Source organism: Tachypleus tridentatus, chromosome 10 (genome assembly GCF_004210375.1).
Source record: "Tachypleus tridentatus isolate NWPU-2018 chromosome 10, ASM421037v1, whole genome shotgun sequence".
Taxonomy (NCBI): Eukaryota; Metazoa; Arthropoda; class Merostomata; order Xiphosura; family Limulidae; genus Tachypleus; species Tachypleus tridentatus.
This window is the reverse complement of record NC_134834.1, coordinates 144,669,903-144,692,636: the sequence shown is the minus strand read 5'-3', so window position 1 is coordinate 144,692,636 and position 22,734 is coordinate 144,669,903. Positions and strand designations below refer to the sequence as shown.

At 34.0% G+C, this 22,734-nt stretch overlaps 1 protein-coding gene across 1 annotated transcript in view; it reads right to left on the bottom strand.

The window, feature by feature from the left end:
- The window catches only part of LOC143230526 (chromodomain-helicase-DNA-binding protein 4-like), a 103,871-nt gene that overhangs the window by 4,910 nt on the left and 76,227 nt on the right, over positions 1–22,734 (bottom strand). Inside the window, exons 38-40 of the mRNA XM_076464248.1 lie at positions 21,246–21,467; positions 2,089–2,202; positions 524–608 (exon numbers count right to left, since the gene is read on the bottom strand). Coding sequence (XP_076320363.1) covers positions 526–608; positions 2,089–2,202; positions 21,246–21,467 — 419 coding nt within the window. The 3' untranslated portion in view covers positions 524–525. The remainder of the gene's footprint in view (positions 1–523; positions 609–2,088; positions 2,203–21,245; positions 21,468–22,734) is intronic.

Sequence of the window (22,734 nt, the reverse complement as noted above, 5' to 3'; positions counted from 1 at the left end):
GATAAAGTGTGATTCTTAAAAACTAAAGACTTTATAAACCTTGTACAAAAGAAAAGCTTGGTACACTACTGTTTACGATAGTTTTTACTAATGAATACATTTCCATAACTTGTTAAACGTATACGAATTTTGACGACAGTGTGTGTTTCGCTCGTACAGTAACTACTGGTCACTTTGTAGCAGGTGTTCGTCAAGATAATGTTCGACACTTTCACAGTTGGGACAGTGGCAAGTCTAAAGACTTACAATGTTAAAATCCGGCATTCGATTCCCTGCGATTGACACAGGATACAATATGGCTTTGCTTTCAAGCAATCAATGAAACAAAGTTAAAGTGTTTTAAAGTTAAAATATCTTATTGAGTAAAGAATGACCGTCGGTCACATTAGTGTTTTTGGAACGACAGAATGACCTGTAACAACATTGTAGCAGTAAAGGTGAATGACCATAAGAAAGTAAAGAGAAATTAACCAAAAGAAAAACACCACAAAAAACACTATTTTTTCAACGTTTATATGCATACCTTTAGATGTCGGAGCCTGAACAGCGGTCAAGTCCATCCCAGGGGTAGGGTGATGTTGATCGGGGAGTAATCCGCCCACTGGCAGCTGTGTGTAATGATGATATTTTATAAACATATATATATTATTAAACAGAATACCCACCAATGTGGCTTAAAGTGGAACATAAGTTAGACCTTCTTAAACATTCAGGTTCTTCAACTTCGCGATTCCTCGTTCCCAATTTTGTGTGTGTGTATGTATGCAAGAGTGATGGTGTTAGTAAGATATATTCAGAATTTTTATATCGTGCTAGCCTAGTTTTTCCTTTCAGTGTGCAGTGGGCGCTCAGTGGACGTTCTGTTCTCTAGAGACGTAATTTAACCTTCTAAAATTGGGTAGGATCAAAGTGCGTATGTCTAGAGTTATTACAAAGTCACATTGAAATTTAATCAAAGAGGAAAATCGTATTTTAGTAACTTAACCCAAAACATGTCTGTAAAGGGCGTTAAACTGTATTTACACCAGGGGTCACGATGTAGATAGTTGGAGAGTACAACATAAATAACATTTCAAGTTGCTAAACGGTATTAAAACTAATAAATCCACTACGCAGGAGTCAAAGTGTACACCAAGAAACACCTCATTGGTGTCAACCGTGTTTATGTCGCAGTTTTTCAATTAACTACAGCTTATCAGAGTGTTATGCTTCTAGTTTCCCAAAGTAAAAGTGGTGGAAGAGCTCGTTTATCTTTACTGCTCTGTTAAAATTGCTTACCTTTACTGTTTTATTAAAAGTTCTTACCTTCACAGATTTGTTAAATGCCTTACCTTCACTATTCTGTTAAAGATGCTTGCTTTTACTGTCCCGTTAAAAATTCCTACCCTTACTGCCCTATTAAAAGCTCTTACTTTATTTTATCCTTACAAGCCCTTACCTTTACTGTCCCGTTAAAAGCACTTACCTTTATTGTCTTGTTAGAAGAGCTTACTTTTACTGTCCCATTAAAAACTCTTACTTTATTGTTCCATTAATTCTCTTACCTTTAATGTCCTGTTAAAAGCTTTTTCCTTTAGTGTACTGTCAAAAGTACTTACCATTACTGCCCAGTTAAAAGCTCTCACTTTATTGTCTTGTAAAAGTGGTTAAAAATGCTCATCTCTACTAACCCGATAAAAGTGCTTACCTGTTATTGTTTCGTTAAAAACACTTACTTTTACTGTCCCGTTAAAGTCGTTTACCTTCACTATCCCATTAAGAAATAGGATCCAAGTGCTTAAACTTCAATTATTTTTTAAATGTTGGTTATTTAAAACATTCATAATTCCAACACATTTTAAATCAAACCACACTTGAAAACTTCGTTCAATTTTTTCTGTAACGTGACTTTTATTAACGAATATCACAAAATCACATACTCCTATACATACAGATTTGTGGGTAATACTTAACACACTGAAGCTTTTAATCCTACATTGAATGATCACTTTCAAATCATATCTTTATGAAAAATTACAGACTTTGTTCTTAGGTAGGATAGAGCTTTAGCCATTCATCGTAAACAGGTGGATAAAGCAGATAACTTACCTCCTGCCTGAAAGGCTGAGTGAGACATCAAATGTTGTGGTATAGGAAACTGACCTCTGTACGCAGAGAATGTAGTTCCTGAAAATGGCGGTGGTGGTGCCCCAGTAGGAAAACCTAGAGAACGAGAAGTCAGATAAAACATTTGAACCGTGAACTGAAATAAGCCAAAAGTAATAAAGACTACATTTACAACGAAATAAGGAATCATTACACAGGCCTGCAAATTTAAACTTTATAAAAGTTGTTTTGATTTTAATAGCGGACTTTTCATAATTCAGCTACGCAAATTTCGAAAATAATATTCATTTTTTTCCTATCACGTAAAATGTTTTTCACAAATTGGGAAGAAAACTGTTACTGAAATCAAATTATTATTTCATTTACCACAATGAACATTTTTTTTATGTTTATTATGTTTGTGTTCTAGAATGATCAGTAAGACTCTCACGTCGCGATTGGTGTAGAGAAATCTATAGCCAGTGGTTGTCAGTATTCTAAGTACAACAAAATGTGACCCGATTTCAATGAAAATGATTCACTTGTGTAAAAGTACATACGACGTTTTGTGAAGATTTTGTACATCACGGAGAAAAATGGAAATCATTTTCGGATACAGTGTACAGTAATGACTGTAGAACATGAAAAAATTCCAGACAAAAAAACCATCGCGCGTCACATGTCCAGATGTTTAGGGCGCTTAATTCGTAATTTGAAGGGTCGCAGATATGAATCCCCGTCACACTAAAAATGCTCGCCACTTCAGCGGTGGGGGCGTTATAATGTAACGGTAAATACAATTATTCGTTGGTAAAAGAGTAAGTAACCCAAGAGTCGGCGGTGGGTGGTGATGACTAGTTGCTTTCCTTCTGGTCCTACACTACTAAATTAGGGACGGCTAGCGCAGATAGTTCTAGTGTAGATTTGAGCGAAATTCAAAAAAACAAACAAACAAACCATTACAGGCTTGTGTTATCAGACACACAAGAGCCAGTTTTTACCAAAATTCAAACAATTGTATCACATATACGAACAGTGACAAACTTAAACAGTGTTCACCTGGCATACTGAAGGCTAAGAAGATGTGAATCATGCCGTCACAACAACAACTGCACGCTTGGTAAACCACTTACCATTTTCAAAGATGGAAAACCATATTGTAAATATACTGTACTCAGTTATATTTCTAATGCAGTTATTTCGTTAGCTTTTACTTTAATTCAGCGTGTTAGTTCTGAGGGACTAACACTTTTAGGGCTCGCCCCGAACGACATTTTATATCGTTACGCCACTCACTGTCCATAGGTGAGTGCTATCGAAAATTCATCGCTTTTGAGAAGAATGTGTAATAGTTTTTTTACAACGCGAAATATTCATACACTCAGTTTAGATAGTTGTGTTTAAATCAAGGACATGATTTCCAGAATGTATATATTAATTGTACTTAGCCCCTCGGTTGTACAGCGGTATGTCTGCAGACTTACAACGCTAGAAACCGGATTTAGATACCTGTGGTGGGGAGGGACATAAATAACCCATTGTATACCTTTGTGCTTAACTACAAACAAAACAAAATAAAACATTATACTTAATGTCATTAAAAAAACACTTATATGAATCAGTTTGGGGCACAAGGATCGTCCAGAAAAAGCCCTACAAAAAATCTTATTCCAGCTGCAATTAGTAAAGCGTGGTTTATTTATCTTGTAAGTATCTATGAACACAAAAGCTGTCCACGTGATAACATAGTTAAAAGGATTATATTTCTGGAAACAAGGCCAACAGTATATGGATTCACCAAAATTAGGTTTCCAGTCACACCTCCTGTTGATCTGTCACATATCTAAAGCAGCTGAACAATAAAATTTGCATTTATATTATTTCGTACAGGGTCAACTCATAAATCCAGCGCCTACGGATGTACAGTTGTGCTTTTGAAAAGGGGAAAAGAGGGAAGTTTAACGTGGATATACAACGCTAGAAATCGGATATTGATACCTGTGGCGGACAGAGCGCAAATGGTACTTTGTGCTTAACAATAAACAAATCAAAAGCAAGAAATAAAAATATTTGTTGCTCTTAATTTTGGTTTTATTAACTGTTGATGATCGAACACTTTCGGGGACCCTGCAGAAGTTCATCTACTATATATCACGTTGCCTGTTATTTCAAAATAAAAAACGGTTCTGTTCATATATAAAGATAGGTCACATTTGAAATAAAGTGCTTCAAATTATAATTATTTTGCTGGAATAATATTTCTCGTGTTAAATTGACTAAGTAAGAATTTAAAGAAAATGCTCAAAGGGAGGGATTTCTTTACATTTACTATTACAAAAGCTTTTTTTAAAGATATAAGGTTTCAAAATTAAACAGTTTTAATCTATAGAAGTTGTTTGTTATATCTTCATAATGAATTCAGCGTTAAAAACTTGTAGTTAAAGAACTGTTTCGATCTACAAAATATTAAGCAAAATCATAATTGCCATTTACAATTTGTTAAAAACTCAGAGAAGTTAGTTTGTTTTGAATTTCGCGCAAAGCTACACGAGGACTACCTGCGCTAGCCTTCTCTAATTTAGCAAGGTAAGACTACAGGGAAGGCAGCTAGTCATCACCAACCACCGCCAACTCTTGGGCTACTCTTTTACCAACGAATAGTGGTATTGACCGTAACTTTATAACGCCCCCCACGGCTGAAAGTGCGAGCATGTTTGGTGGACGGGAATTCGAACTCGCGAACCTCAGATTACGAGTCGAGTGCCTGAACCACCTGGCCATGCTGGGCCACAGAAGTTAGTGAAATTAATTTTAGCATTAATTGGAGTACAATATCTTTATACCAATGTTCTACCTTTTCTGTGAATAATTTTGTATCTTATAAACTATTTAGGTACACTATAAATAGGTACAACATTTTAGTGACAAGAAAGCTATATCTGGTGTGTTTAAGCTTGGTTCACAAAATCTTAAAAGGCATTGAAAATCCTTGATTTTCAGCTCTGGAAATTTAGGTCTACAAAAGCTTTATTATTAATGTACTTCGTTTACATTTTTTTAATTCATAGTAACTATAAAATTTAAATTTTATTTTAATTGTTTTAAGGTTTTGTATACATTCTAGAATTAAAATCAGTTCCTAACATACTTTTCCTCTGAAATACTAAATGCCTTATTTGTTGAATTTTCTTTGATTCTTTAGATTCTGAATGTTCTAAACTCAATGCAGCTCATGTTTAAGCCTTCCCAGAACCTTTCACTTCACTCCACGTATTGCGCCTGGAATTCAGATTTCTTAGTTACATTCCTGATGGAAAAAAATCCACATAGTTATTGGTCGTGTTATGGTAGTGAAAGACATACATCACAGGGAAATACCTATTTGAAATTCGTTTTAATTCTAAAAATTCTGATTAAAATTTTAATCAGATGCATTTTCCAAAATACCCACATTTAGATAAAAAAGAGAACTACTGTTTCACAAAAGTTAAGTTGTTAGAGGGTAGATAACAACCTAGACCACTACAAATGGACGAAGATATCAGGTAGAGATTGAATAGAATCTAGACTCATAATAAAAGCCAATGGACTGTATTTGTGGGAGACTCCATCAAACTTAGAATACTCACAAAGAAAGGCATTCTTTTCAGCTGACTTCCTGAGGAGGCAGACAATAATAAAACAGCTGTTTGGAGTCAGATAACAATGCAATGTCCTATACCAGTTGTGGAAGATTCTCAGAGGAGAATTCCAGTATTAGTTAAAAATTAGAGTTTGTTTTCTCTTCTTCGTACGATCTTAAACCCTTTCGAATATGGAATCAGATGTTTGACTCTTCGTAAACATGAGGTTCATGCTTAGGTTTTGACCAGGGTTATTACCCCTGAGTCTCCAACTCAGGTTGTAATCAGTCTCATTTACTTAGGCTTGGGACCATTATGCTCGGTTTCTAAGCCTTCTTATATCCTCATATAAAAAGGTTGGCCAACTCATAAATTTGACCTTATCAGCAGGTAATAAGGAAATTTGATAACATGCAGTTATACCAGAGGATGAACTTGATATATTTAAGAAAGAGTAAAGTGAACCCCAGATGAGGTGATCCTCATCCCATTTGGAACTATGAGGAATAATATGAAGAATAATCAGTTTGTCTATGAATGTCTTTAATTCTGCGCAAGAAAATCCAAATGGAAGTAGAAAGGTACTCATCAAGGAAACTACCAGTTTTTATATGGCATTCCCTGTCAATTTTTGTGGGTACTACCTTCTCACGAAACACCAGTACGTAAGGTGGAATTTTGTGCTCAAGAATTATTAACATACATGTAATATAGAAGAGCATCGAATGGACGAATCCACTCAAACGCAGTCTCGTATTATAAAGAAGAAACTGGTTTGGTTCAACAGAATTATTCGTCCACTTCAGATATCACCTGTCATTATTACAAGGGGTGTTTGGCAGTAATAGAGCAGTCACCTGTTAGAGATTCCATCAGACTTGAAGGATCACAGCTGGATGTAGATGGAATCCCAAAGCTGAAGAAACAGCAATATAATGTAAGTAAAAGTTTGAGAAAGTGTGCTTGAATTAACCTGTATTCCAGACTGTGAAATGGCTGCTACTCTAAGGAGTACAATGATTGGAATGGCAGAGTCATCACAAAATGGTAAACCTGCTGAAACGTAACATACAATGTACGTTTAAAGTGCTTGTGAACATCACAGTAAACAGGGTGAATTAATTGCACAAGCCAGTTTGTTAATGTAACTGGAACGAGATTCGAGAAAGATATAAACAATCTTTTCTAAAACCCATGTACAATTCGGTGCATGCAAGATAAAAAATCTCCCTGACATGATGTAAAAGGTATTGTTCTAAATGATAATTAGGATCTACCAGAGAAGGTGACAAAACAGTTTGGAAACAATAGTTATTTCCTCTTGCATCTCCAATTTTAGATATGAAGACTTGATCTGGATGATAATGAAAGAGATCATCCGAGAAAAAAGTATCAATGAAACATTAAGGGTATGGATATCAGAATGTCTTCCTCCCAATGCAAGCAATAAAGAAATATCATACAGTGAAGTACTTGTTAAGGGTCCAAAGAGGTGGAGAAAACCAATAAAGAAATGTGAGATTAAATTCAAGTCACATTTACGATAATGTCCAGGAATCTGGAGTTGCTAAAAGCAAAATATTCAAAAGTGGTGTTTGAACAAAGAATTCCAAGGAGATGGATGTTTGCCATGGTATCTGAAGATAGCATATAAAACAGTTAAAACAGTTAACTACGAAAGAAACTAACAAATGATCACAAAAGAAATGCACCAGAGAATAACTAACTTGTTGAAGAGTTGGACATAAACAAAATATATCTAATCCACAAGCTACATAAAGTAACCCAACAATTTAGGCACCCAGAAAGAGAATTTAGCTTCTTAAAATAGTAATAAGAAACATCTAGCCATGATAATATAAATGTTGAGCATCATTTTGAAAAATAATCAGTTAAGGGTACTTAAATGTTTCCATGATGGTGTGGGACTTGTAACCCTTGAGAAAGTCGAAGTAATAGAGGAATCCATTGATGAACTGGCTAACGTGAGCAATAAAAAAAAAACACGACACTTTTACTAAATGATCTTGGCATGCATCCAAGGATTAATTTTGCGAAACGTTGGAGAACTACGTAACTATTTTCACGACTCATAGTAACGGGGGTAAAACACGCTAAAGGCAGTTAGCACAAGATTATAACTATTTAATAAATATCATGACAATAATGTTTCAACTAAATTATATCCTACAATTTCAATTATTTTCTAAATTTAACATATAACATATACTAAATAGCCTTGAAAACTAATATTAGTCTTGTATAAAGTCTTGAATTTGTGGCTATATCTGAATCTTATCAAGACAAAAACTAAAATATTGTTCCCGCAACCCAAATTACTAAAGTGTTTCGGCCAAAAAATATATTTTCTGCGTTATGAAGAAAAATGGCCCGGCATGGCCAGGTGGTTAAGGCACTCGACTCCAAGGGTCGCGGGTTCGGATCCTTGTCACACCTAACAAGCTCGCTCTTTCAGCCGTGGGAGCGTTATAATGTGACGGTCAATCCCACTATTCGTTGGTAAACAAGTATCCCAAGAGTTGACGATGAGTGGTGATGACTAGATGCTTCCCTCTAGTCTTACACTGCTAAATCAGGGATAGCTAGTGCAGATAGCCCTCGTGTAGCTTTGCGCGAAATTCAAAAACAAAAAACACACAATGAAAAAAAATAAATTTGATTGAGGAAGTTTTAGCGAATATCCAAAGGGAACATCAGGGAAGTGAAAAGGAAGGTCATAATGACAATACAAAATAAAATATAGAAGTAGAAAATACATCAAAGAAGTGCCAAATGATGCCAATGAAATAAACAGGGATTATAACATCAGGATTGACGAAGCCATGAGAAATGCACAGAAGAACGTCAATGCTAGGATGAAACATTTACAACATGAATTGGCAAATGCAAGTGTCGAACCAGCTACACTTCTTTCTGTACTTACTCAAGAATTCCAACTCACAAACTATGTTATATGGAAGAGGAAAACATATATGGTTCACACCAGGATTGCATTGGCAAAATGGCTCGGCATGGCCAAGCGTGTTAAGGCGTGCGACTCATAATCTGAGGGTCGCGGGTTCGCATCCCGGTCGCGCCAAACATGCTCGCCCCTTTAGCCGTGGGGCGTTATAATGTGACGGTAAATCCCACTAGTCGTTGGTAAAAGAGTAACCCAAGAGTTGGCGGTGGGTGGTGATGACTAGCTGCCTTTCCTCTAGTCTTACACTGCTAAATTAGGGACGACTAGCACAGATGGCCCTCGAGTAGCTTTGTGCGAAATTCCAAAACAAACAAAGCATTGGCAAATGAAACAAGTTCAGTAGTAAATGGTTCATTGATGGTAAATCATTCAGTGTGTTGATTGATACTAGGTATACATCTATCACCATTGTTAAGGAATATAGTAGGCCAGTTTAACAAAAGTACCCAATCGAGAACCAGCAAATTATGAAAGTTATATCAAGCACAGTTTAAAATAATTTATAAAGTGAATGGATTGAGTAATCAAAACCTGAGCTGTTCGTCTTGCTGCACATTTGAAAGCATCGCCTTTAACATCACTAAGCAGCCTTCCTATTCAGAACTGTAACAACTACAGCCATTAACCTTTTCAAATAGATGTGCAGTGTTACTACATGCAAAGTAAGTTTCTAAAGCAAAGTTTAATATCAGGATAAGAAGGAAGGGCAAGACTTCAAATGAGTTTTCTGAAGATGTGAAAAGACTCTGCCTAGTTATCCAATTCATAAATGCCACAACATACAAATATATACGAAATAGACCAAAGAAAATTAAGAGTACATCTTAAATTAAAATGCCCATTTGGTGTTGGAGCTTGAATCAATAAAAGTTGTATATAAATAAGATAATTAAAAGCTCCACCAAGGAATTATGGATCAACAGATCAAATAGTGTAGATATATCAACTCCCTCTGATGGAATTATAGAAGAAATATCAAAAGGTTATTTAAATAACTAGTTACCCCAAATAGAGGAAGTAAACCAAAGGGAAATAGGTGTTTCAAGTGCAACTTAAAATGATGCATTACCAGTAACTCCATACAGTTATTTAAGAAAACGAAACTGCTCCAACACAGGATAGTAATGGAAGGAATATGCTATATGTATGGAAAACATGTATGTTACCTCCAATGACTGCAAAAAATCAACCTTTTGGTAATAAACCCATGAGGCGACACATTAAGAATGAAAATACTTCATCTTCCCCAATATAGATAAGAATTGCATTGGCAAATGAAACAAGTTCAGAAGTAAATGGTTCATGGATGGTAAATCTTTCAGTGTGTTGATTGATACTAGTTATACATCTATCACCATTATTTGAACTAATATGGTAATAGAAGATGAGAAATTGCCTCCATAAACAAAGTAAGAGGACAGCAAGTTAACACAAATTTACACTAAGAGGTAAGTAGTAAATGAACCATAGTATTGGAAGCTTCTGACCACAACATGATCTGTGGAAATTGACATTGATGAAGAGTGCAAAAATATGGTTGCAAAGTTAGACGTACTTCAACCTGTTTTGTGGTTTATTGCCATGAAATTTCTTTACATTATGTGACAATTACATTATTAGAAAGTGAACCTTCGGTGACAACAATGATGGAATCACAAGATGATTAAGGCATGCAATCTGAAGCACAAGAAAGCATAATCTAGAAAGACAGGTAGATTAAGCTAATGGTCATCATAGTCAACTGTTTAGCTTCAGAGAAGAAATTACCAGAACTAAGCCAACCAGCTTAAGAATCCAAGACTTCTTTCGAGACCACTTTCATAGCATCAGCTGAGATGGAGTTACCAGTGAACTCCTTCGACCATCTACCTAAATAGAATCTCCACAGTAAGTGTTTGTAAAGGGCAAGAGGTCATAACATTTATGTGCCTTTAGCCACAGAAAATAAAATCACAAAATTTATTTGACGATAGGATAACTTAAGAACAGCGTACGAGTAAGCAAAGTTGCTTTGGTAATCAAAGTTTTGATTGTTACCTTGCTTCTCTTGACGATTTCTAAAATATTGTTGTTGTTAATTGCTAATAATTACTTTATTATCCTCACCTGAAAGTAGAGCTATTGCCTTTTCTATTTTGTGTAGAGTGTAATTAGAAATTTATAATGCTATTTGTGAGGTTAATCCTATCATTTGTTCATTAAATGGACTGGACTTTATTTTAACCAAATGATTCAAAACAACCAGTTCAATAATGTAAATAATTACAACAGTAGCATAAGAAAGCATCACCCCCAAATTTATAATGACTGCAAGTAGTACATACATACCTTAAGGAGAGTAAGTACACAGATGAAACACGAGTTCAGTGTGATGTAATGCAATGTTTATGCACTGGAGATATGGCAAACTTTTTTTTTACATCTTTCTTGGGCATGGTTGAACCCGAGACACTGAGTACATCAAGTGAAGTGTAGTATACAGTATCCAAACTGTGACATTAATGTCTTTTATAATAGTTATTATTATAGTTTTATGTTCTAGAAACCACAAATAATTCATTGTGCTTAAAAAAATAACATTTATTCGTCTCACTTGGATGTCATCTTTTGCTATGAATAACTTTACGAGTTTAAACTATTTGGTGTATTTTACTTCTATATAAAATAATGACAATATGGTATTTAATTCATCTACATTTTAACATGCTAACACATACTGCTCTTTGGCTATCTTTTTGTACTTAAAAGTAGTGCATTAATGTTAAATATAAATAATTGCAATAGGCATAGTTCTCCACGTGTTTTGTGTTGAATTTTATTTTAATTAATATTATAAGTGTTAAACGTAGAAAAATGTTTTTAAAGCTTTTGCATCAAGACTATAGATACCTAAAAAAGGGAAATGTGTCACCTCGTTTTATTTCTCTTTTCCTATTAATTCTTCCTTACCCTTGCCTCCATACTTTCAAAGTTAGGCGCCATGATTATAACACTTTTAATCAATGGGAGAAGGTGTAACTGTAAAACATGAATATGCAAAGTTATTTTATACATTTCACTACTTATAATTCCCATGTAAATGTTAATGAAATTATGTTATTCGAAATGCACTCCCAGTGTTTGCAGACATTGCCACTATGTGACGTTACGCCAAAATGGCCATCCCATTTTTTACATTAGCTTTTTTATGAAATTGATGTGTGACTCCTTCAATACGTAGTAGCACGTGATGCACAGCTGCGTGAAACTAAATGCTTTGGATGGCAGGATAATGTGCCCTGTAACCAGAAGCTCTGATAACCACAGTAATCATAATGTGGACATCCCTTACTTATGGTTTGTTCACAGCATTGTAAACATATGCCATTTCTAATGAATACTGTATCATGCTTAATAGCCCTTTCGTGCAAGGCAACTAACACCATGTTAACTAATGTGTGTTGAGAACGTGCACTAGTCACTGTAATAATTTATAAACCATACTTTTGTGGGCCGGCTCCTCAAAAAATATTTTAATCAACATATATATAATTAAATGCAAACCCAATATAATGCAACTGTGAATGTTCATTTGTTTGTGGAGGCAGAAGTAGGCTTTGTTGGTCCACAAAATGTCAAGTTAGTTGTCATCTATTTGAAAACGTTCAGTGAATTCCAAAACAAAGAACAGCTTCTCTGGATCGGAAAGATGGAATTCATAGTCTTTTATTTTTATACAAAAACAGCCTCAGTGTCTGTTCCTCACTTTCCACACAGTTTGCTAGAGTCGGCCTATGGACTTGGATACAGCAGATATGTATTCTTACTCGTCGTCAATACTTATTGGACTTCTGCAACGATTCCACACGGGTGTCTCGACTAAAGACACATAAACATGTAAAAGTTTTCCAGAGGAGTGAATAAACAAATGTTTGCCATCTTGAAATGAAACTCTATACTTTGGTATCTCTACGTCAGAGGTGACGTCACACAGCATAACTAGACTCATCGTGTGTCAAAATCTGTTCCTCGTGTGTATGCACGCTTAATTTCGCTAGCACATGTACGCTTTGCGAGTTAGAAATAATGTAAATTTGTCGTCACCTCGTAGTTAATAACGGTGGTTGTAATAATAGGTTACTGAAATGAACTGGCGCTAAGCTACAATAAAAGTCGAATCATTTCTTCGAACTTGCGTATTTACTTCTCCCATTTGTGCAAGATTTCATTTATTATTTTTCTTTAGTTACGTATACACCTTTTTACATTTTTTGTACTATTTTTACTTTTTAAATTTCTGTAATTTCAAAATTCTGGCTTTGCTTTTCAGCTGAAAATTGATAATACAACCCTCTGCGAGAAAAACGTTCAACGATTATTTACTCAATCCCTTCAGTACAAAGCTACTAATTAATGGTTGATATTTAGAATGGTAGAACTATTAATGCTTTCCTGTCTCCTGGCAACATGAATTACGTAACTTCCTTTAGCAATATAAGTTGCTAATATAAAATTTAATGGTTTAATTCGTATTACTGCATTCCGCGATTAATAAAATTAATTTATTTAAAATCAATTGATAATATCCACTTAGTATTTTAACAGCTCAAACTGTTATTAGGGTATTCTAATTATTTCACTTGGCGACTATAAATGTTTAGACATTAAGAAGGAAAAAAAAAGAAAGAGAGAAGCAAATTCCGGTTTTCGTAGTAACATTTATTTTAGTAGCCAAGTTAAAACACAAAATTTTTATTTACAAAAACGAAATTTCTGCTGCTTGGTCCGATAAATCTAAAACATTTGCATGTCAGTCCTTATAAATATTTTAAAATAAACATGTACAATGTTTTATTTTAAAGTGAAGGCATACCAAATACTCGAGGCACGGTTTTCCTTATTTGGTGAGTGTGTAAATCACTGCAAGGATAAGGCTTAGCATTTTGATAAGTAAATACATTTATCCTATAACTATATTCATTACATAATCATCAGGGGATTAAATATAGAGATCCACATAGAAATATAACTTACTAAACCTCACTCCTTTGATTGATAAGGTTTAATGGTGCATTTGCATATTTTAAGAAAAACAACTAATGGAATGACAACAGTCATATGGCCGACAATAGAAGGCTTTTAACCCTACATTATAGTTACATACGGCTGCATATTTCATATAAATTCGGGCTTCCCTTTCTCTTTATACTGTGTTTCATTACGTTTCAGAATGCATTTACAATATCTAAGACTTAATTCAAGACAAAATACAAAAACAGTGGTAGAAAAAAAATTAACCAACTAGGACTTCTGTATTGACTCATTGTTTGTTTTCATGTATCTCTCTTTGCGAACCGCACGTTTCAAATGTATATATATTTTTAGCTACTTGCAGCATAATACCTTTAATAGGCTCCACTTTTCGGCATTATTATGTGGTTGGTGTACAAATGGAGATTTCAAACTCCGTAAGTGGAAACAGACAACGTGCGAGATCTATAAAGTAGAACACAACTCGCCACTTTGTAATTGCCAACCTTCATTCGCGTGTTTATATATTTCGCTAATGTTTTTCACTTATGTATGTTTACAGAGGATATAGAATGTTCAAACAACTTAGAATTCAATGGGCAACGTTACATTATAATTTTGCTGACAGATGAGATGATTCAACTATTTGTCGTCTCATATTTACTTCTAGTTTTGCTAACACTTGCTTAAGTACATGAAAAATATTTAAAAATGTATATTAACCCTCAAGCAGCAGGAATGTTGTAGGTAACAGTATCAATTAATGATTGCTGCCGTTTAACGATCAATGGGCAGTTTCATTTTGTTAAAAGTTGTGGTGGTTTCAACGCTTGTTGTATCATATTTCACAAGATTTCAGGAAAAAGAGAATCCTGATGATAGGAAACTGAACATCAAAACAGAACCTTAACTATCTGGAACCCGAAAAAGAGACCTCAGGGCCTGCTCTAATCAATTTGTGGTTGAAAGGCCCTCAAATGCTCACACTTACCCAGAGCTCAACTATTAATATAATATGGCTAACTGATTTGGAGGTGTACGTATGGGTATCCAAGTACCTTCATCAAAAGCCACGTGCTGGTTTGTATAATTCTCAAAATACAGTGGGCCATTATGGCCACCGAATCGTTTCCGGAAGTATTGAAAGGGAGGTGACATTCTGTACGATAACCCATTATTATGTTAGGCCTAAACTTGCCAGGCTTAAGAGTTTTCTACACCTTTTCTACGGGTTTACTTTAAAAAAAACAAAAAAACAACAAAAACCAGTTCAAAACTAATTTTTATGTCACTGAGGATGAAAAGTATAAGAATATATCCTATATATGTTTATGCCTCTTACAATGTAGTTTGTGCCCTATTTTTTGTGTCACCTGAATAGAATAGTTGTGACTGGCACGTAAGCTTTCACCTGTTAAATAGGTCTATAGACCTGCATAAAAAACTTTCAGTTACTTAGACGAGTGCATGACAGGCTTAAACGTGAAGTTTCCAGTTTTTGTATTTCCTGCGACTACGAAAGTCGGACGTTCTTATGGCAGCAAATGGCCCGATATGGCTTTGCAATAAGAAAACGCACGTTCTTACGTAAAATGTTATTTTAAATACGTTGTTATATCTCATATTTGTGTATGCATATCAACAAAATTAGTTTTAGTGAATTATTTATGACTGGTGCTTATTGCTCACCAAAAATAAAAACCTACTTAAATTCCAAAGTTCTTAAATGTATATTATAGTTAGGTACGTCACATTTTCACCAAATACGTAAAGCAAATGGACGTCTTGTTTTATGCCCTAAAAATTTAGCGACCCTTAAGAAAATGGTTTCCGTATGTTTATACTAAGTGAATACGTACGGGCCCAACAGTTTCATGACAAAATAATATACTAGACTTCTTAAACAGAATGTAGAGAAACTTTCACAGAAATACAGTTAGCCAGCTTCGACAACTGTAACTGTAAAGGTTATTAAACTGGTTACACCAAGATTCTGATGCACAAATATGAAAGTAATACCTATAGCGAGAAATTTCAAAATAAATACTTTTCAGCTTTTAACCTGTAGGATGTTAAAGGTTTTGTTTTTATTTTTGAGTATCTAAGATATTCAGCTTACACGTTTTATCATAACTTTCATTTCACTAAGTTATTAGAAGGTATTTGGAATAAGCCTCGAGACTAACCTTGAACTATACCTGTCGACTAGACTATGTCGTACAGAAGACAGCACATTGCAGTTGCTGTTTTTACAAATACGTTCAATTACTTTGTTCATTATTCATTCACCAAACAAGCATAATCGCCCGATCCAGGCATGTTCATTACTACCAACAACTTACAGGGGCGTAGATCCTGGGGGATATACACCCCCTTCATTTTAGGTGGGGGGGTATGGTTCATACAGTTTGGTCTGTTTAATTGTTTTATTGCATCACAGGCCTACAAATTGTGTGTTTGTTCTTGTAATTATCGTGTTCTTACCGATCGAATTACATAATTAGGCCTAGATGTAGGCCTTTTCAGTAGCCGAAATGTACATCTTTAATATAGGCGTGCTTCTAAGCTTTTCGATCTAAGCGATAGTTCGTATCAGTCAGTAGGCCTAAGTATACATGGAAGTATCGTGGCAACAAGATTACTCTGTGACTGCATGTTTACAGCTTTCAGGTTTACGTAATCAGAGATTACCAATTTGCAAATTGAACTGTCCACATAAATGGTTGCAAAAAATCATCTCCCCCATCGGGTGTAAAAAATCTACACCCCTGCCAACAAACACATTTTATTTCAGATAAATTCACTGTACCTAAAAATATATACAGTAAGTGTTACACCTTCGTTTCTTTAAATAACAATAAAAAAAACTGAAACTGTGAGAGTTAATAACTTACTCCATGAAGAAAGAAACCATACATGCATATGTTATTAGTACACACACGACGAACACTGAGTAAACAGGCAACGACTAAATGAAAAACACCCAAACATGCCACGGAAAAACGCCACCATGTTTTAACATGTCTAAAACATTGTTTACCCATACAGAACTATTTTACAGTAATTTATTTATGTACAATGCTGGTCCATTCTTGAAAGGAAATACAATACTATTGTTGTGCTGACACTTTTATTTACACGTTACTGAATATCTTAAAATATATTTGACCGTACATGTTATTGATGTGGACGAACGTTTTCGATTCGCTACACTTTATATTGTTTAAATGAACATTTCATAGTAACTCGGGTAGTACATTTTTAAACTTATATCAGTAGATAATGATGCAAACAATTATCATATACTAACTTTAGTCCAAGTTGTTTGTTGTTCAGTTCCTGAAAAGATTCTTTTAAGACACTGAGATTTTCCCCCTGAATTACACATTATTTTGTTTGGGATGCTTGCAAACACGCCTTTCTTTCTAACTCGCGAGAAAGTGCAATTGGAAATTATACATTTCTCTTACCTTTTAGCATTAACAGAAAATTTTGATTACCACTAAAAAAATAAGTGTTTTAGTTTTGAGATATTTAAATGTAATGTATAGCAGGCGTATGCGCTACGTAACTAGAAATGAAACAAATAAAAACTATAAAAAAGAAAACTTAACGTTAAAAAAATAATCATAAATTATGTTTCAAGAATAACGTATATGCATATCAAATTATTTCAATGATACAAATAGTAATAATAAAACATTATTTGAAACAACTGTCACTACGTATTGCTATATCACGTAAACCCGATTGCATCATAAAAACTTCCAATATGTTTGATTTGATTTTAACAAAACTCACTTTAAAAATACGAAATTTACTAAGTAACACTTTTGCTTCACTTGGCTCGTAACTAACTTAATCTGAATTATATACTCCGGTTTCTGACAGATATATTATAAACTGAATTTTTATGTGGAAACGACCCATGATGCTGGAATGCAACAAGTACTTCAAAGTCAGTGATGAGGAGAAGCCCACTTGTAGAGAAAAATATATATGTAAAGACGGCTGGTTTGGGTTGAGAAAAATTTTTATGTAGAGGGTTGGGGTGTATTTACAAATAATAAATGAAGGTAGTGGAAATTCCTTTCAATGGTTAAAAGCTTGTTTTTTGAAAATGGCCAGGATTTAAAAGTGGATGATATATGAACTGTGTGTATAGTGAATTGTAGAAATTACTGTAAAATTACTATAGTATTTTCTAGCTTCAGTTCAATGTTAGGGAGACCTACAGTCACTGGCAGGTAGGAGAAAACGTTGAAAACATCAACAGTTACAATGACGTCCACAGAATGTACGAATCTGATTTAGTATTGCCTCAAGGTGAAGACAGGATTAAATCTCGGGGCTATGCTAGCTTGTGGCAGGAGAAATCCATGGCACTAACGTATAATTCAGGCTTGAAAAATCATTATTACTGCTGATTTAATGTTGCCTCAAAATGAAGATAAGATTAAATCTATGAGTTATGCTAGCTTGCAGCAGGAGAAATCGTTGCATTAATGCATGATTCAGGTGTAACATTTATTTCTACTGATATAGTTGATTTTTATTGTGCAACTGTACACTTCATTCCATTTCGGTCAATAAACTATATTAATTATTATGCAAAGACAAATTTCTTCAGATCAAATCTACAATCAGAGAATCTCTAGATTCAGTATATATCTTCCTTACCTACAGTATAAATATATTAAAAAAGGTAGACAAATATTTTTTTGTCAAAATGGTGATATACACACCCATTATTTTTACAGAAATGTACTCGATTTCTAATATCACTACAAAAACACACACATCAAATGCACTTTACCTCAGGGAACCAACTCACAACGTGGGAGAAGAAAAAATAGAATATGCTTTTTCCGTAGTGTCCTAAGATACTGACACAGAAAATCATACACATTATGACCATCTATACAAAATTCACATGTAAAAAACACACAAGTCAAGTATCTATGACGTGAAATAAATAAAACACAAAGAAGTCGACCATTTCAAACAACTGTAATTACTTGCCTTAGGCCTAAACAATAAGCATAAGAAATAAAGATATTGCATGAATATCAGACAGACACCAAGAAAGTAAATTGAAAATGGAAAACCAGTTACTGCAATAAAGAAAAAAGTAATTATGAATAGTACTGACTGTATTCTATCTACAAATTAGCCATCATTCACACAATACCAGGAAAGTAAAAAAAAAAAAAAAAAAAAAAAAATGGAAAACTAGTAAGGACCAAGAAAATGACTTTATCGACATGTATTACTGGAGGTTTCCAAAGTGTTTTATTTCTCAAATGAACATACAGGCCAGAAGCAAGACTTGCTAGAAAGTTATCAAACTATCATTGTTCAATTACTCCTGATAAGGGTTAAATGTCTTTAGCTACAGACAATATTAACATGTGATAATCGTTTCTTATCTTCCAGTGTATATATAAAAAGTATATATACACATTCAGGAATATTTGTTATTTAAACTGTTTTAATTGTTATTGATTTATTTCCTTCAAGTGATATTTGTGGAACATTTCAAGTTGAAGTAAAATATTTGTCATATTGACTAGATATCAACAGAAAATATTTCTGTTGAATAGCCTCAATCATGCTAAGTAAAAAAAACACAATAAAAGACATTATTTGAGACCCTTTGTCCAAATAGACATTTTTTTTCATAGAAAGTTTTCTTTCACAAGTTTGTATTAATAATAAAGTATTAACATCCACAGGGTGGAAAAGATCACCACCTTACCTTTGAGAAGTCAAGAATTGCATATGTTAACTGTATTACGGGCACTCACAAAAATATTACATCTAATTTTCACCTGTAACAAGCCACTAAATACTCAGTTTTGCTGCACATTTTTCATGTATGTATGTAAATTTAAGCAATTAGAAAGAAACCGTGTATCATTGAGTAATACTAGTAATAAACGACATTATAACATCAAATGTTTTTATTTAATTGGACACTCAACGTTTTGCTTTACAGCTCTTTCAGAAACATTCATTAAAATATAAACTGAAACTGAAAGGTAAAGTTTCAGGTTTAAATAATAAATTTAATATAATAATAAAAGATAAGTATTTAAACCATTTAATGCTTGTACTGTTGTTTCTAGTTTGTGTTTAAGGGAACATTTCTCAAAAAGCTGTAAAGGGAAACGTTAAGTGTTTAATTAAATAAAAACACTGTGGTGTTATATGGTCGTTTATTTGTAGTATTTATATGTACTGTATACACCAACATGTACTCTAGACATTAAATAATGTGTTACCACTTGCTGCTAAATAACCAATAGATTCATAACCTCCATATGACTTCAAATGTATTTTTTATTTTATAATTATCATTAATGATAAAAAAAAGAGTACAATTGTTTCTTTGGGAAAGAAAATAAAAATAAAATTCACACATTCATCCTGTAGCAACAATAGAATTACCAAACACCAAAGGATGCTGTCACAGTTATCATAACATCTCTATCACAAACACTATACTTTTTTCTTTGTACATCTGTTTTGTGGCTTTTTAATGAACCAATTTACAAAACATTTAGTATTACAAAGTTTATGTTTATATTTGCATATGAATTAGAATGGTTTTAAAACACTGGTACAAAGGTGAACACAACATTCACTGTTTTGAACTGGTGGAAAGAATACTCAAAGTGAGCTAAAGCAGCCATTTTGCATAAATCACATAACTGTTAGCTTTTTAACTTCGTAATGTATTTGGAATTTTAAAATATAAACACCTGAAGTCCCAAGTACTTGAGATTTGTGTCTCAACCTCTTCAAGAAAGATAATGATTTATGTTTCTTTCCTTAAGAAATACAGAGCATGGAGAATTATACTCAAATTGACAATTCAATATTCCTTATTGACGTACAACTCAAATAAATTACTGTTGAACATGACCATGTGTTCAACACCAAGCTATTTGTATCTCCCCCTTTTTAAGAAAAAAGTCCTATATCTTCTTTCAAACTACTGATGAATTTGCAAGTTTAATACAAAGAATTTTCACCCCACAAGTCCAAATATGAAATATATAAGCAAAATGTACCTAATGACATTTGGATTAATCCAAAAGGAATGTGTAACAATAAAATCTGGTTACTGAACACTACCTCGAAATCATGCAATTATCTAGTAACACTTCCTATAATATAGAAACAAGAAATCATGCGATATTAACATTAGGAGCAATTCTGCAGAGCAATTAACTATATCTATGTTAATTATATATCACATGTGTTTCAAAACATTAAAATGTCTCTATAAAGCAGTCTGAGATGAAACACTAAATTGAAAAAATTATGAAGGGAAACAAAAGCTGCAGAATGATTTGAGACAGAACATCTATGGCTACTAGTCTACCATTCCCAACATGCTCTGTAAGCAGGGAGAAATCAGCCGTGCAGAAGGCCATTATGCAAATAACATTCCAAAATTGGACACAGGGGCCCCAGCAGCTAGGAAAGAAGGGTGCGACAGGTGCCACCAATCCATAGGGCTGGCTACTTTGACAAACCTGTCTGGGGGCCGGTCGGCGATGCAAAGGCGGGGAGTTGGGTAGGAGGTGTGGTGGTGGGTAGTGAGACACCGGGCTGCGGCTGGCCTGTCAGACGAGATAGGATTCCCCGCTCTGACATCTGGAGCCTCTGTGCCACTGGTGGGATCCGAGCAAGAGTGGCAGGTAGGCGGCTAACGTCAGACTTCATGTCGCTGAGAAGTTCCTCTAACTGGTTGAGCACTACAAGAGAAAATATTTGTAAATGAAATTGGAAAAGAATAACTAACATACATTTGACATAAAATCTTCTGGAATCATCAAAGCTCACACAGTACATAGTGTCACTTCATATAAAATTATTTTAAGGTAGGGAATCATTTCATAATAGCAAGATGAGAGAATGCACGAAAACTGGTAAAATGTTTTCAACATCAACAGTAAATAAAACTTAGAATATTTTCCTAATGACTGGCAGTAATTATATCACTTTAGAAAGTTATTACACTTTCTCAAAAAGATGTTAGAAGCCAATGTGCAACTTTCTTATTTGAACCATAAACCCATGAAGTATTCAGTTTTCTAACTTACTGAGTTAAAAATGAACCTCACAGAACAGAAAGCTCCTACATCTCCAAGAAAACTATTCTGCATGAGTTACAAATCTTTTAGGTGATTGAATAAGGAAATCAATCCATTTGGCCCTCTATGTTCAATGATGTTCATTACAACTACTATGCGACTTATTTTGAAATCTTTTATAAACTTACAACTTATTAATCATTTATACTATGTCATTACTGCTGCACCCATTTGCTAAAACAACATAAAATGTATTAATTACTCATTGGATTTCATTTCTAAAATCATCAATACAACATTATACATGACCCAACTACGAAAATTTCAATACAACTCTGGCATCAATAAATACAGAGACCTAACATTATAGTTAAAATACCATATTGCCTCTAATTAGTGCCCTCAGGGGACACTGTAAACTACAATGGGAGTGTGTGGTAATTGTAGTATTGGTGCAGTTCTAGATTATTATTTCACATTTGATTTGTTGTAAAATCAAAATAGCAATAATAAAAGTAAAGTAAGCTTTACAAAAATATGGGGGGGAAGAGATTAATTAGGGGCAGTATGATGCTTTGTTGCAGGTCAATTATTCCACTAGACAATGTATTCCTAACCTGTTTGTTTTCAAGATTCATAACTAACTTGAGTATTAAAAACACATTTTCTAAGTGAAACTTTAATCTATAGTAACTTCAAAATTAAAAGCTTTGTTCCCTAAAGGTCAATTGTTGAAATGGTTACAAATTCAGAGTTAAAAGGTAGTATGTTTATAAAACAGGGTTCACTTCTGTAATGAGAAAAAAAAAAAAAGAAGAGAGAGAGAGACTGATACAGTGACAGTTGTGATATCTATATTACTTAATGTTTACTGTTCCTTAAACATAATTCATCTTTTTGAGAGTTTTAGGTGTGTTGGGATTTTCCA